Here is a 16394-nt window from a genome sequence, read left to right on the forward strand (position 1 = left end):
TCCATCTGAACCAAAAATAAACTTCACCTTACCAAATCCTTCTCCATCAACCTCCTCCTCTCCCATTCTAAATCCCACTCCTCTAAATATTCTTCCCCCAACTCCTTCTGATAGGACTTTCTCACCAATTCCCTTTACAAATAATCCATCCTCATCAATCATTCTCTCAGTTATTCCCTCCTCCTCATCCACCGCACCTCCACCTTCTGTATCCCATCCCTTACCTACCAGAAAATCAAAACCCTTTTGTCCTCTCTACCCGGACTACAAATTCACCCTCAATCCGCCTGAACCTGAACTCTCTACCTACCTGGAACTTTTCAGATATGAGGTAATCAACGGCTTAGACCTTCTGAAGGAAGCCTTCCTAAATGGTCTGAATGATGTTTCTACAAGAAATATCTGGAAAAGATTTCGCAAGGGGTTTCAAGAAGAAGCAATGGGAGTACAGAAAAGACTAGTAGCTGCTGCCCCACGGCCTCGTGGAATTCTGAGGAATTATGAAGACTTCTGGTTTGCTAGTCTCAAAGGAAGACATCTGTTGGAAGAGAAGCCCTTCTTGGATGAGATGGAACAATTAAGACTGGCTGCTGAAATGGAAGCAAATCCATGCAGGGATATTGTTATCTTTATTCCTGATTATCCTGTTCTGCTCGGAGATTTCAAGACTCTCTTTAACTATCTGAGGGAAAACCCTTCTGAGAAAGACCCGAGCTTGGTCATTCCAGAAGTTGTTGACCCACCAGAAGTTGAAGGTCCCTCTGCTCCCAGGAATCTAGCTGCCATTCTTCAGGCACTTGAGAATGGAGACTCGGAAATTCCTGCTGCAGAATATGGAGATGCTTCTATGCAAGAAGCAGATGTTGAAGATCATGTTGCTGAATCAGATCCTGTTGAGGAAATCCCTGCAAATGATCTATCCATGGAAGCTACAGATCAAGTTGCTATTCCTGTGGTTGAAAGCGGTGAAGCTTCTTCTGATGAATCTTCTCGTCTTGCAAGGACTCTGGAAGAAATTTAGAAGAGACAGGATGAGCAAAGCTCACTCAATGCTGAGTTTAGAGCTTTCATGGTGAGGCAAGATGGACACAACAATGAGGTTCAAGAGATGCTGGCCAAGATCCTGTCAAGGCTAGGGCCATCTTAGATTGAGTCTGTGTTGTTTCTTTCTTTTCGTTGCATCTGTTTTTGTGCATCTGATCTTACTTATCTTCATGTACTTCTGTACCTGATGTTTGAACTTCAATGAAATCATCTTCTTCCTCCGTGTGTTTCTTTTTGTTTGTCTCTGAATCTTTTCTGTTTTTTGATGATATGACAAAAAGGGGTAGAAATATGTGATAAATGATTTGATTTAATCAGTTGCTTTCACTAACAAGAACTGCAAGTTCTATATGGTTTAAGTGTTTTGCAGGTATAAAGAAGTGAAGAGAATCTTCAAAGCACACAAGAAGCAAAACCATAAGAAGCGTTATTCTGTAAAAAGAATAAGCTCATGGAAACTGAAGCAAGCTGAGTGCTGTCAAGCTTCAGAATCAGAAGCACTGATAATAGAATTTGATCCATATTTGTCTATTTGTTCTGACAAAATTCTATTTGCTCTGATACATTATTTTAGCCTATATGGCTCTGATACATATCATGTGTTCTAATATACATTTTATGTTCTGACTCGTTCATGCTGACTTTTGTCGTTTAGTTTTTGTTCTGTAACATTTCAGGATATAGAGATGCTCTGATGATGCTCTGGTACATTCAACAATGTTCTGATACAAATCTAGCATGAAGTGATGTTGGTAGAAATTCAAAGCTCTGAAGCTATCCGAGGGAAGCAAAAATCAGAAGCTGTGAATGTTCTGAAGATCAAAGAAATTCAAGTTCTGAAGCTGTCCTAAATGGAAGCAGAAATCAGAAGCTGTGAATGTTCTGAAGATCAAAGAAATTCAAGTTCTGAAGCTGTCCTAAATGGAAGCAGAAATCAGAAGCTATGAGTGTTCTAGGGATCTAAAGAAATTCAAGTTCTGAAGCTGTCCAATGGAATCAGAAGTCAGAAGCTATGAATTCTCTGAAGACAGAAGCTTATGTGATCGTCTCTACCGAAATAATCAGGGAAGTCTTTTATTAAAGTTCTTCGAGTATTTATTTCAGGGGGAGATTATTTATCTCAGGGGGAGATTGTTAATCTCAGGGGGAGATATATTCACATGCTTATGCTATAGCTGTGTAATTTGTCTTTTGCCGTCTGCTCTTTCTGATCGCAAATTCATATCATTTATATATGTTTTTGTCATCATCAAAAAGGGGGAGATTGTTAGAACAAGATTTGTTCTGATCAATTATCTTAGTTTTGATGATAACAATAATATGAATTTTGCTTAAGATAATATGGTACTCTAATCCAATGCAATTTCCTTTTCAGGAAATATATAAAGAGTATGCATAATTCAGCGCTCAGAAGCTTTGTCTCAAAGGGTTCAGCATGCAACATCAGAACATGGTCTGGCAAGACATCAGAAGATGGTCGAAGCAGAATCAGAACATGGGTCTATGGAAGCATCAGAAGAACATGAGATCAGAAGCACTGAAGTTCTGATGGTATCACGCTCAGAAGCACTTCAAGGTCAGAAGATCAGAAGATGCTTTGCACCAAGCTGTTTGACTCTGATGATATTCAAACGTTGTATTCACAAACATCAGATCAGAAGGAAGTACATGTGGCAGGCTACGCTGACTGACAAAAGGAACGTTAGAAGCTATTAAAGGCAACGTCAGTAGACACAGCGTGAACAAGGCTCGAGGTAGTTGACAAAAGCGTATAACATTAAATGCGATGCTGTACGGAACACGCAAAGCATTAAATGCACTCAACGGTCATCTTCTCCAACGCCTATAAATATGAAGTTCTGATGAGAAGCAAGGTTAACGATTCTGAACAAAACTACTCATATTAACTTGCTGAAACTCTGTTCTATTCAAAGCTCAGAATCTTCATCTTCATCAAAGCTCACTACATTGCTGTTGTAATATATTAGTGAGAATAAGCTTAAACGTTAAGAGAAATATCACAGTTTGTGATTATAGCTTTTAAGAAGCAATTGTAATACTCTTAGAATTGATTACATTAAGTTGTAAGGAACTAGAGTGATCGTGTGGATCAGAATACTCTAGGAAGTCTTAGAGGTTATCTAAGCAGGTTGTAACTAGAGTGATCGTGTGGATCAGAATACTCTAGAAAGTCTTAGAGGGTATCTAAGCAGTTGTTCCTGGAGTGATCAGTGTGTGATCAGAAGACTCTGGAAGACTTAGTTGCTGACTAAGTGGAGAACCATTGTAATCCGTGCGATTAGTGGATTAAATCCTCAGTTGAGGTAAATCATCTCTGCGGGGGTGGACTGGAGTAGTTTAGTTAACAACGAACCAGGATAAAAATAACTGTGCAATTTATTTTTATCAGTCAAGTTTTTAAAGCTACACTTATTCAAACCCCCCCTTTCTAAGTGTTTTTCTATCCTTCAAATCAAGTTGATGATCTTACTATGGAAGTTGCGGTTGTGAATGCTGTCCCTCTGGACAGAAGTTGTGAAGCTTCTTCTAGTGAAGACTCTAGAGGTTACTCAGAAGAATCAGGTTGAGCTAGCTTCTCGTATGGACAACCAAGATACCATCAATGCTGAGTTTCGCTCATTCATGGAGAGACAGACTGAGAGCAATGCTAGGATTCATGACATGCTAGCCAAGATTATGTCTAAGCTAGGGTCGTCTTAGTCCTTGAGTCTTAGTTGTTTTTCATTGTTTCTTGCATCTGTCTTCTATGCATCTTCCTTGTATTTTCTGATACTTCTCTTTTGCAAATCAATGAAAACTATCCTTCTTTCTCTCATATTGTTTGTTTTTCATATGAATCTTTTGTGTTTTTTGATGTTATGACAAAAAGGGGGAGAAAAATGTGATAAATGATCTGATTTATTTTATCAGTTGCTGGGAGAAAGTCTCCACATTTCTAACAGAACTTGCAAGTTCCATGTCTTTGAGTGTTTTTGCAGGAAGTGAAGATATTCTTAAAAGCTCAACATGAGAAGCAAAGACATGAGGAAAAGCAATTCTGTATGGAATCAAGCTCATGGAAATTTGAAGCAAGCTGAGTGTTGTAAAGCTTCAAGATCAGAAGCAAGAAGGAAGAATGTTATGATATTCTGATGATAGAATATGCTCTAACACATTCTTATTCCTTATATGTTCTGATGCATGTTTTAGTTCTAAATATGCTCTGAAACATTATTGTTTTCGCTCTAATACATATTATATGTTCTGATACATATATTATGTTCTGATTGATTCATGCTCTGACTTTTGTCGTTTAGTTTGTTCTGTAACATTTCAGGATGTAGAGATGCTCTGATGATGCTCTGGTACATTCAACAATGTTCTGATATAATCTAGCATGCAATGATTCAAGAAGAAATTCAAGCTCTGAAGCTGTCCTATGGAAGCAAGAATCAGAAGCTATGAATGTACTGGAAGATCTAAGCATATGTGATCGTCTCAACTGAAATGGAAAATACTCAGGGAAGTCCTTTATTTATAAATTTCTTCCAGTATTTATTTCAGGGGGGATTATTTATCTCAGGGGGAGATTGTTAATCTCAGGGGGAGACATATTCACACACTATGTTTATATGCTTATGCTATAGCTGTGTAATTGTATTTAGCCATCTGTTTTTCTGATTGCAAATTCATATGATTTATATATGTTTTTGTCATCATCAAAAAGGGGGAGATTGTTAGAACAAGATTTGTTCTGATCAATATTCTTAGTTTTGATGATAACAATGTATATGAATTTTGTATGAGATAATGTGGTACTCTAATACTATGCAATTTCCATTTCAGGAATTATATAAAGAGTATGCACAAAATCAGCGCAAGAAGCACTGACTCAGAAGGTTCAGCATGCAACATCAGAACATGATCTGGCAAGACATCAGAAGATGGTCAAGCAGAATCAGAACATGGTCTATGGAAGCATCAGAAGAACTTGAGATCAGAAGCAGAAGCATTGAAGTTCTCATGGTATCACGCTAAGAAGCACTTCAAGGTCAGAAGACAAGAAGATGCTCTGCACCAAGGTGTTTGACTCTGATGATATTCAAACGTTGTTTACACAAACATCAGATCAGAAGCAAGTACAAGATGGCAGGCTACGCTGACTGACAAAAGGAACGTTAGAAGCTATTAAAGGCAACGTCAGTAGACTCAGCGAAAGCAAGGCTCGAGGTAGTTGACAAAAGAGTGAAACATTAAATGCAATGCTGTACGGATTACGCAAAGCATTAAATGCTCCCAACGGTCATCTTCTCAGACGCCTATATATTGAAGTTCTGATGAGAAGCTAAACACAACACTTGCGCAAATATACAGAAACGCTGTCAAATTCAAAAAGCTCTCAAACTTCATCTTCAACCTCATTACGTTGCTGTTGTAATATCTTAGTGAGATTAAGCTTAAACTTAAGAGAAAATCACAGTTGTGATAATAGCTTTCTAAGAAGCATTGTAACTCTTAAAAGAATTTGTTTACATTAAGTTGTAAGAACTAGAGTGATCAGGTTGTTGATCAGTATACTCTAGAAAGTCTTAGAGGGTATCTAAGCAGTTTGTTCCTAGAGTGATCAGGTTGTGATCAGTATACTCTAGAAGACTTAGAAGTTGTCTAAGTGGAAAAGCATTGTAATCTTGTGTGATTAGTGGATTAAATCCGCAGGTGAGGTAAATCACTCCAAGGGGGTGGACTGGAGTAGTTTAGTCAACAACGAATCAGGATAAAAATCATTGTGCAAATAGTTTTTATCTTACAAGTTTTAAAGCTACACTTATTCAAAACCCCCTCCCTTTCTAAGTGTTTTTCTATCCTTCAGGCACTATAGCAAGAGGGTTCACTAGAGGCGGGTCTCGCGGCAGAAAAATTGAAGATTATGTTATTGATTAACTTAACTCACAAATGAAGCAAGATTCACCACTGATCATTATTATTTCCAAAGGAATGGGAAAATAGTGAATAAAACTCAAAGAAGTTTTAAAACAAAACTAATAAAATAGAGAGAAAAGGGTGTGGAGGTTGGTTATGCAAGAGGAATGTATTAACACCTCTCACTTCTGTGGTACTCCACATGAACCTTTTTGAAAATATGTGTAAAAACAAAAGAGTTGTGTGCAAAAGATGGATGAGATGAGAAAAGAACATTTTTTATGGTTTTTATTTATGCCCGGCAAGACACCGCATCTTGTACCTACATACCTCTTATGTGCAATGGAGAAGTCAGAGCATTTATAGTTTTGCTCACAAAGAAATCACGATGGTTTGTTTTGGTTGATTTTAAATGAATAGACAATTTGGTCATCCTAAAGGAGAAAACTTAACTAATAAAATTTGAACATGAGAACAGATGGATCTTTGCTTCACAATAAAAGAAGGGCTCCAACTTGGATAAAGATCAACAAATATACCACTAGCTCTTTTAAATGGAAAAATCAACACCATATCAATCAATATCATAGAGATATGATAATTACATCTTAAATATGATGATTACTCATGCCTAATATTTAAGAAAAGATTTAAAAAAAAAGCCAAATGGAAAAAGTTTTGAATGAGGTTTGTGTTTTTTATGAAAAAAAGATATTTGACAAATCACTTGACTAGGTCAAGGTTTTACTACAAAAGAGTTTAAGTTTCAAAGCAAAGAAGATTTTGAAAAGAGATAGGAGATTTTGAAATTTAATAAGATGAGCAAGAGATGAGGGGAATATCCTAAAGTATAAAGTAAAAGCTAAGGACAATGAAGATCTAACCAACAAATAAGCAAACGCTTGACATGAAGTCAACATAAGCATTCATTTCCTTTGGATTAACCTCAAAGCATAACATCAGATGAATCAGAACACTTGCGTAGATGAATAACCAATAGCCATGAGTTTAAAATAACAATCCAATTAAGCATGTATCAGATGAATCTTGAATTTTTCTCAGATGAACTTGCATTAGATGAACTTTCAAAGTTTTTTAAAATAATATAACACCTGCACACAGACAAGACAACCAAACAAAACAACCAACATAGAAAAATTTTAAGGCTCAGATACATTGGTATCAGATGAAAGCTCCAAAGTCAATGTTCTAATTAATCATAGGTTCAAAAGTCCAACTCCTTGAGCGTAGGATAGTAGCCATAGTCCAAAGTTCATAATTAAGTCTTTTAGGGTTTTCTCATCGTTAAGTGCCTTTTAACAAACAAGATTAAAATAAAAATTCAAGTGAGCAAAGATAAAATAAATACTTAAGTGAGAAAAAGAAAACGGACATAAAGATAAAATGTTATGAATGATAAATAACATAAAATAAAGAGCAAAAAAGTAAATTGTGGAATAATAAATAGCATTAAACTAAAAGTTAGTACAATAATATTGGTTAATTGTTAGTGTTAGAGTTTAAACTATTATTAAGGATTTTTTAAATGAAAATAAAGGAGGGAAAATCATTTTGAATTATTTTTTAAATGAAAATAAAGGAGGGAAAAGAAAAGTATATTAAATCATCAAGCAAAAATTAAACAAAAGTCACCATAAGTTAGAGAAATGGAGAAAAACAATTCTAAACAATTTTAAAATCAAGAGAAATGGAGAAAAATAATAAAAATAGAAAACATCAAAATAAAAATCTAGAAAAATATCCATAAAATTTGAAATAATTCAAAATATTTTTGTGTAATTCAAACTATTCAGTCAGCGAGTCATAGAGAGAGGTCGAGATCAGTAGACCAAGGACAACGTTACGACCTTGATGTAGTTGAGTAGCAAGGAGAGAAAATTGTTTGGCCACTTGCATCGACCTGGAACATAACACAAAGCGAGATAGCCAGAGGGTTAAAAATGCCACATGATCTTCATTAGTTACTGGGCCTGAAGTGTTGGCATGGTGGTCAATAAAGTTGTTATATGTCGGCTTGCAAGAGTCTCCGACATCAAAACTCAAGGGGATAACTTCGACGTCTTTGTAGTTGAAGACGCGGTCAGTCGGTTTCAAACCCGTAATGGTTGTTATATCCATAAGAGTTGGTGTAATCATTCCACATTTAGTGTGAAAAGTGTTGGTCGAACCTTCACAAATGGAATAACGGCAGGCAACGTGCCACAGGATTGGGGTGGACCACAACGGGAGACTTGCCACAGGATTGGGTCCATCCAAGCACAGAACTTAGGGCAGTTCCTAGGAGGATCAGTTCTAAAGTTCCTATCTACGTAATGTTGGGAGAGAGGTTTCTGAATAAAAACCAGAGGTTATTTAAGATAGCTAGTAGGGAAGAAGGCATGTTTCTTGGCAATAATTTTTGGTTGACGATCCTCAGGAAGTGGACCTAGAAAAGCTAAGGGCTTTTCATTAAGAAAAAAGGGACTTAATACCGGAGATTGCCAAATTTTAGTCTTTTCTTCAACAAATGGAGGCTGAGGAACATATTCGACGCCATCAAAAACTATGGGTTGTTTGAGTTCTGCAGCGGAAAAGATAGGTGTAGGAGCTGCCATTGTTGGGGGAAGCTAAAGACGAAGGTTTGCAAGTTTGAAGGTTTGAAGATTGTGAAATGTTACTGGGTTTCTGAAACAAGAAAAATGGAAGAAAAATGTTGAAGAGACGAGAGAGAGAGTTTATAAAGGGGAGGAAAACCCTAAGTGCGAAAAAGAGAAAACATTTGAGTAGGGTTGAAGCACGTGCACCCACGTCCCTATATCTATGGACGCGTGGAACAAAGTGGCAGTTGAGGGAGATGCCACATAGGCCACTCAGAAGTAATAACAGTAATGATTTGATTGCTGCACGTCTCGAGGAGAAAGTGGAGACGTTACCATGATGACGTGACGTCAACAATAGGGAGTGAACTGTCACACCATTAAGAAGAATTGGAAATGAATAAGTAAAGTAAGGTGTCGACATTTCAGAGACGCCGTTATCTCATTAAAGTCGACATTCAAAAATGGCATCTCTGGGGGGAAATTTATTGAGGGAAAAATCTAGTGAGGTATGTGGATAGTGCAATTAAAGGAAAAGGCCCACAAATCAGAGGGTTGGATCCTACAAATTAGGTCTGCAAGGGGGCTTAGAAGAGTGACAAAAATCATGGGATCTAGTTGTCAACGAGAGGGAGTCGACATAACTTGGACAGAGCATCGACTCCATTTTGTCGACCATGAAGAAGGTTGAAACTTAGAAGATTTATGATGAAGGTTGTGCTAAGAGTTAGCATCGAAAGAGAGATTCAAGCGGGTTGAATTGAAATTCAAACTCTAGCGGTTAGCAAAGATTTGGCTCTTAAAATAAGCACCAGAAATATGGGGAGCAGTTGTGTAGGATCGTGCATCCAGTTGTCTGGCTTACAGGCGGTTTCTGAATAGTTATGTAACTTGTAGGAAGTTATTTTATTGTATTATAAATAGGAGATCTCACTAAGGGCTCCGGGTTTTCACTTGTACTAAAATTACTTACAAAAACTTCATAATCCCAGCGCGAGGAAATAAGAGTTTCGGGAGTGCTAATGTACGTGAATCAATATTTTTACTTCAATGCAATTTCCATATTTATCAGTCGTTCCTCTTGAAAATTTTGTTTTATTTTCATTTACGTTTGAACTATCTTTGTACGTCATTATATACTCTGTCGACTGTGGTTCCGTTACGATGATGGAATTCACCATAGATGCATTCGTAGTGCATCTTTTTTGAATGTTATAACGTTCTATCGATCACGAGTTACCTTTATTTTATCTTTTATGGAAAACTTGGCTTACTTAAACTCTTGGGAAGAAATCGTTTCTCTTAGTCAAGCTTTTGTCGAATTAAGCAAGCCACGCCTTAGTTGCATTAGCACATGTCTTAGAATTAACTAGTGGATTCTGCAAGTAACCTTTAGTTTGAAGAGTTTAGAAGGCTTTGGGAGGACTAGCGGTTGCTTACAATTTCCACAGTAAACATCGTGCCAATTTGTTTATTGTGATTTCTGGTAAAACAATCGCTAGTCTTCCAAATTGAATGTTTTGGTAACTTACAGGATCGACTAGATTGGTCCTAGGACATGTGTCTAAAGTTTATTACACTTATGGTTGAATTCATGTTTTGATTCTACTTCGCTTGACAAAGGTATTTAAAGTTTTCTCTAAATGATATGACTATTTGAGAATAAAAGTAATTTCGACTGTAAAGTTCTAACTGATTAAAATAAGGGTTTAAGTTGAAAGTTTAAAGGAAAATGAAAGACATATAAAATAACTCTGAAGATTAAAGACTTCGACTGGAAAAGTAAAAGAAATCGAAAGATATATAAAGAACTTGTATTGATAAGTAAAATAACTTTGAAAGATAATGATGGTGTTTCTTATACGTACATTCTTAAAAAAACTCTTTTCTCTACGCGCGTACTTTGAGTGTATTTGAGTGATTTTCGTACAAAATGAACACCCCCAAATCCTAACATTAAGACCCCCTATTTATACTAATTCGACTCTAACGGTCTTTCTACAGAAATACGCCACGTTCGATGCTTGCTTGTGCTTCAATTCTTTGAGACTTCCACGCGTCCTTCTGGCCAAAACGAATTAGTTTGAAATTCAAACCTTCGCGCTTGAATCTCTAAAGTGTAATCAATGTGACCGTCGAAGTATGTTTTCCAAATACCCTAAAATATTCTAAGTCTTCTATTTCTTCGACTTTGAAGGCATTACTTTGGACTCCACTTCGATATGATAAAATATTCTTTATAAAAAAAATTCATAATGACCTTACAGAGCCATATATCTCGTGCTTCTCTCTGAAACATACCAAATTTATGCTTGTCGAAATCTCCAGCTAACAATGTCATGAAGAATTTTTTTGAAAGATAATAGAAAGAGAGTAGATGTGTGAAGAATGGTGGAGGATAGAGGACTTATTTATAGAAAAACCAGATAAATCCATGCGCCAAGTCATTTGGCGCATGTTCCTAATTTTTACATGCATGCGCCAAATGGAATGGTGCCACTTCATGCATGCGCCAAGTGAGTTGGCGCCTACTCACATATTTTGTGTGCATGCGCCATTTGAGATGGCGTGCACGTTTGGGTCGTTTCTGAAACTTAGTTATTTGCGTAATCTTTTCTAAAACATGGTTATTGATGTATTTTTTTTCAAAACCTAATCATTGCAACAAAAAAAAACTATAAATACAATGAACCGTGTTTAGTGAAAGTATTTGGTGTAAAATGTGGTGTAGGGATAGGAATGCAAATTAGTTTTTTATAGCTTAAAAGAACATTTTATCGAACAATCAATAAAAATTAAGCACAACACCATGGAGATCCAAATCCATTTCTATTTATTTTGCACCATAGCAAAATAAACAACCAATTCCTTGTGTGAACCACACAAAAAAAAACCACATGCACAAGATCAAGTAAACAAAAACAAGTACAAAACAAGAGTTTCAGATTTCAGAAACTGTCTATCCACAATACTTTTTACCTAACACAACAACATTTCCCATGAAAGCAATCCCGTTGCAGCATATAACAAATTAAGCACGGTAATACAACAATTAATTACTCTACTATGTTGTATTTATCCCTTTATTGCGTGCTTTGGAAGGTTCCATGGCATGGCATTGTCTGCAAGCAATGAAAAACCACCGGAAAATTCTCCGAACAAACTGTAAAGACACCCTCTTCTTCCTCTTCTTCTTCTCCCTTTTAGCCCGTTTTTGTTTTCTTCTCTTGGATGCGTCACGGTTCAAACCCGCCGGCACAGGCATTATATACTGCCACCTCTGTGAACACCCATATGACTGTTGAACTGGACGAGCAACAGATCTAGAAGAAAGCTTTACCCTATTGTGAAACAGTTTCCGTTCGGAGGTGTCACTAGAGCTTGTCCTAGCACTACTGCAACTGCTGTTGGTACTATTGCTTCGGGACGAAAGGAACGAGTCTTTGCTTCCGATGCTGGTGGTTCGGCTAGTGGTGGTGACATGGTTGAGAGGGAATGAATGAGGTTGGAGACGGCCATTGAAGAAAAGCTGATCGGCTGGCGATGTTGTGCAGGAGGGTGAATCAGGGGTCAGGGACCCGAATTCGAAGTCAGACTCTTCTTCTTTCGGTGTGTTTGGAAACGAGAAGGAGTCATTGGTGGTTCTCTTTTTTGAAGATGAGTGATCAGTTTGGGATGGTTGTGTTTTCAACTTCATGGGTTATGATGTTGGATATGTAGATGTTTACAAGCTCTTTCTTTGTTGGTTTCAGGTTGTTAAATAATGGGAACTGTGTGGATGCCACCTAAACCCAAGTTTAACAAGTAATTAATACTATATTCTATGATGGTGGTCCTGTAATTATGATGTTGGCTATGTTTAATATAACAATGTGTCACAAAGGATTCAGGTATACAATTTACCGACATGAGTATTGTTTATAAAGATTTTCAAGTTCGATACTAGTGAGAACTTTAGCATTAACTGAGTATGCTTTGGTGTATGGTGGGATCACTATCACTATATAGTAGTGTAGCTTTCCTTTGAAGATGGAATTATTATAGCATAGTCAAAGTCTCCTCTACGGTCTAAATTAAATATATAGAGGAAGAGTGTGATAACAATGATCAAATTTCTTGCTCTTTTACTTTTTTATGTAAAGAAGAGACTTGCTTTTGATTTCCCGTAACCAAAAAAGGAGACAAATAAGCTCTTATAAAAATCATTGGTCTCTTATTTAGGGTTATGATGCGTAACCTATGGCCCATATCAACTCATTGTGCCTTTGGTTCCATCGGCCACCAGATTCAGTCTTCAATATATTTTCACAACCAAAGCAAATTATTCGTCAATCTTCATTAAAAAGCACACTTTCATGTGACGCCAACACAAAGTGCCTGGTCAATGAATATCAAGACAAAAGCTGCCAAATGTTTGATCGTATTAATAAAATGTTTTAAGTGATACTCATAACACCACCATGCCCCTAAAGAACAATTTTCATAAATGTTAGGTGTTCAAATAATCTCTACTATGACTCAATCTTGTAGCTGAATGATTTTCATTCTTAATTATTCTATTCAATTACAAGACTCTTCTTGTAGTTTATATATCGGAAACATAGATCAAACTAGAGAGATAATAGATAGTTCGTTGGTTATTTAATGGTTAACTCTCGGTATTATAAAATAAGTGTCGTTTAAAACTATTGCACACATATTAAAGAATACAATACAATTGTCAAAAAATACTATATTTTTACTAAATCAATCTTATAAACACATTCGAAGATTTGTAAATAGTAATTGTCTGTTCGAAACTAAAATCGTCAGGGCAACTCCAGAATGAAAGGTCATGCCTTGCTCCGGTGATGTGAGCACTCCAACGCCCAGTTAGTTTGGAAATAATGGAGATGAGGTGAATTTTGAATTAGAAAACCCACTATTTTTCCCTATAATGGAGATGAAGTGAATTTTGAATTAGAAAATCCACTATTTTTCGCTATCAATAGTGATGTTTATGGGATGGTCTAAGTTGGACCTTCCCTAAGAACAACCCTAAACAGTTGCCTCATGCTTGTTATGTCATGATGCATGGGAAACCTTCAAAAGTCGTGTTTCGTCACTACAAAAAAAAGGTCATCTGCCACAGACAAAAAACCGCGGCTATATGCAAAATAATCGTGGTTTTACACTTTGGCCACGAAAACGTGACTGTGGGATATGCAGCCGTGACCTAAAGTATAAGCCACAGTTTTTTTGTTTGGGCCATTTTATATACATCCGTGGCTTGTATAGGCCACGATTTAGGTATCTAGGTTAAGAACGCGGTTTATCTTGCGCCTCAGTTCTAAACGGTGGCCAAACCGTAAAACTACGGTTCTTATTTAATGTATAGCATACAGTTGAATTTCCTAGGTCTTGCCACGGTTTGTTTATGGCCACTAATTAAAATCGCGGCTAATTTTTGCACGTTTTACACCATTTAATCTTGCCATGGTTTATTTTCGTGCCGCATAGTTTTGACATGTTCTTCTTCATGCCATGGCATTAAAATGTCATTTTAGATCAATATAAAATGTATTCCAACAAGAATACTCATTTTTGTAGACATTGATTAAAAAAATTAAAATCTAATTATATTGGAAAATATTAAGCCACAACATCAAGAACAAAATATTCATTAAGAAATAAGTAGGTCTACATCAACTGACGCTACTGACTAATAAGTCGCAAAAATATAGATAAGTTTTTATATTATCATTCTTAAACAAAACCAAGTTTCTCTCAAGAGAAAGTCATCCCAAATTCAAAACAAAAGTTCTAAGAAACACAACTATATTATTAATTAAACTCATGCATCATAATATTCTTCTTCTTGATCATCTCCTTGTCCTTCTCCCATATCTTCATGACAAGCTTCTTTGTCTCCATTCTGCAAGGAACATGATTCCAAACATACTGTAAGTAAGGCATGATAATTAATTTTCTAATAGTTACAAATCACATGTAATATTCTACTAGTAGTAGCACGTCAGTTCATCAAATATGGAGAATAATAATAAACATAAATATTGTACATTAAAGCAAACATGCACAAACACAAACATAAATATCAGTTCCTTGCAGATTTGTTCCTTGCTAAGCAACTGCATTTCAAAGTCTTTATCAAAGCACAAGTCAATCAATTTACAGAAAAAGTATGCTCAAACACAAACATAAATATCTACAAACATAAAGTATCCACAAACACAAAAAGTAAGCACAAACACAAACATAAATATCTACAAACATAAGTAAATATTCAATTTGATCCTAAAATATGAAAGAGTAACACTGGATATCATTCCAGCACTACACATTAGAGATAGAATAAAAGCATTCCAAACAATAAGAAAATGTTAATTAAATTCGTTTTTCCAGGACATATGATGAACTAGGGAATACAACATTAAATTGTAAAGAATATGGATGCATTTGTTTAAAGATCAAAACAGCGCAACTAACATGATTATAATTTTGCAATTCTTAGCATTATTAAAGAATAACAACAACATAATGACTATTGTCATACACTCAAACAATTCTAGGGACCATATTGAACATTTAACAAAGATGCATCAATATACTAATCTACTATACATAAATAATGATCAGCTAAATAGATTCAAAGCACATAATAACAATATGCAATTAAGTCTACTACACTACTAGGCAAATTGACAATAATAATGCTGAAATTCAACTAGTTAACTAGTTAACACTGAAATAAACAGATGAATTCAAAAAAGGTAATATATCATTTGTAAGAATGTGCTTCATTTATAGTTTAGAGTATACCTCTTCACAATGAGGAATATGAGTTGATGCAGACTAATGTGAATCAGCAGGAGCACTAGTAGTACTATTGGAACTGCCCATAGCAGTTGCCATCATATTAGAGATCTCCTCGTCACTCATATGTGTGTTTTCTTGCTTCATCATGGTCTTAAAAAAGTGCCTTCATACCATCCATCTCCCTCTTCATGCCATCCACTTCATCACTATGTTGCTTTTTAATAACCAAAATTTCTTCTTTTCATTTAAGCATGATTGGTGTCATTGTTCTTCCATAGCAACGAACTCGACCAAATTTTTCTTTCCCAAACAATGACTTAAATGTCTCAGATTCAGTTGAGTTCAGAATTGAATCTTGAAGCTTAGCCTAATTAAAAAATATTCTCATTAGAACCACAAGATTGGAGCCGACAATTCACAGTTTCATTTGAATGTCTTACATATATTTAACTGTCCATATATTTAAAAAATAATCTTATATATATTTAACAGATTTTTAATTGTCTTACATATATTTAACAATCCATATATTTAACTCTCCATATATTCACAATCCATATATTTAACAAATAATCTTAATAACCCAATCAATCAATAAAAACAGAAAACTTACAATTGCAGTTTGTGTTTTTTCATCCGGTTGTTTTCCTTATCGACTTTGTCTCATTTTAATGAACATCTCTCCCTGGATAACTTCCTTTTTGTCCTCTTTCTTTGCACGCTACATTGGCTGCTATTAAACACAGACAATTATGAAGCACTCAACCAATACAGAATTATAAATTGAAGAATGTATAAACACCCTACCAGTTTTTCTACATCCAGGAAGAGCAAATATTAGACAATAAAATAACAAAGTTGTAAATAAGTCATAAAATTATCTTACTTGGATTTTACTATTTTTCCAATAGGCTATCAATTGCTTGAATGAACCACGGGTACGGTCCAGTTCAGTCCACCCGCCAAGGTGATTTTCCCTTCTCAATAAGGACTTTATCCACTATAACCAAACTGATT

The 16394-nt window shown here is 35.8% G+C and overlaps 1 protein-coding gene across 1 annotated transcript; it reads right to left on the reverse strand.

The window, feature by feature from the left end:
- Window positions 1-11625: 11625 nt before the first annotated feature.
- Window positions 11626-12258, reverse strand: LOC131618739 (uncharacterized). Its single transcript, XM_058889906.1, has one exon. It carries the CDS (start codon window positions 12256-12258, stop codon window positions 11626-11628), a length of 633 nt encoding a protein of 210 aa, XP_058745889.1.
- Between the last annotated feature and the right edge of the window lie 4136 nt (window positions 12259-16394).

This window comes from Vicia villosa, linkage group LG7 (assembly GCF_029867415.1).
Source record: "Vicia villosa cultivar HV-30 ecotype Madison, WI linkage group LG7, Vvil1.0, whole genome shotgun sequence".
Lineage (NCBI taxonomy): Eukaryota > Viridiplantae > Streptophyta > Magnoliopsida > Fabales > Fabaceae > Vicia > Vicia villosa.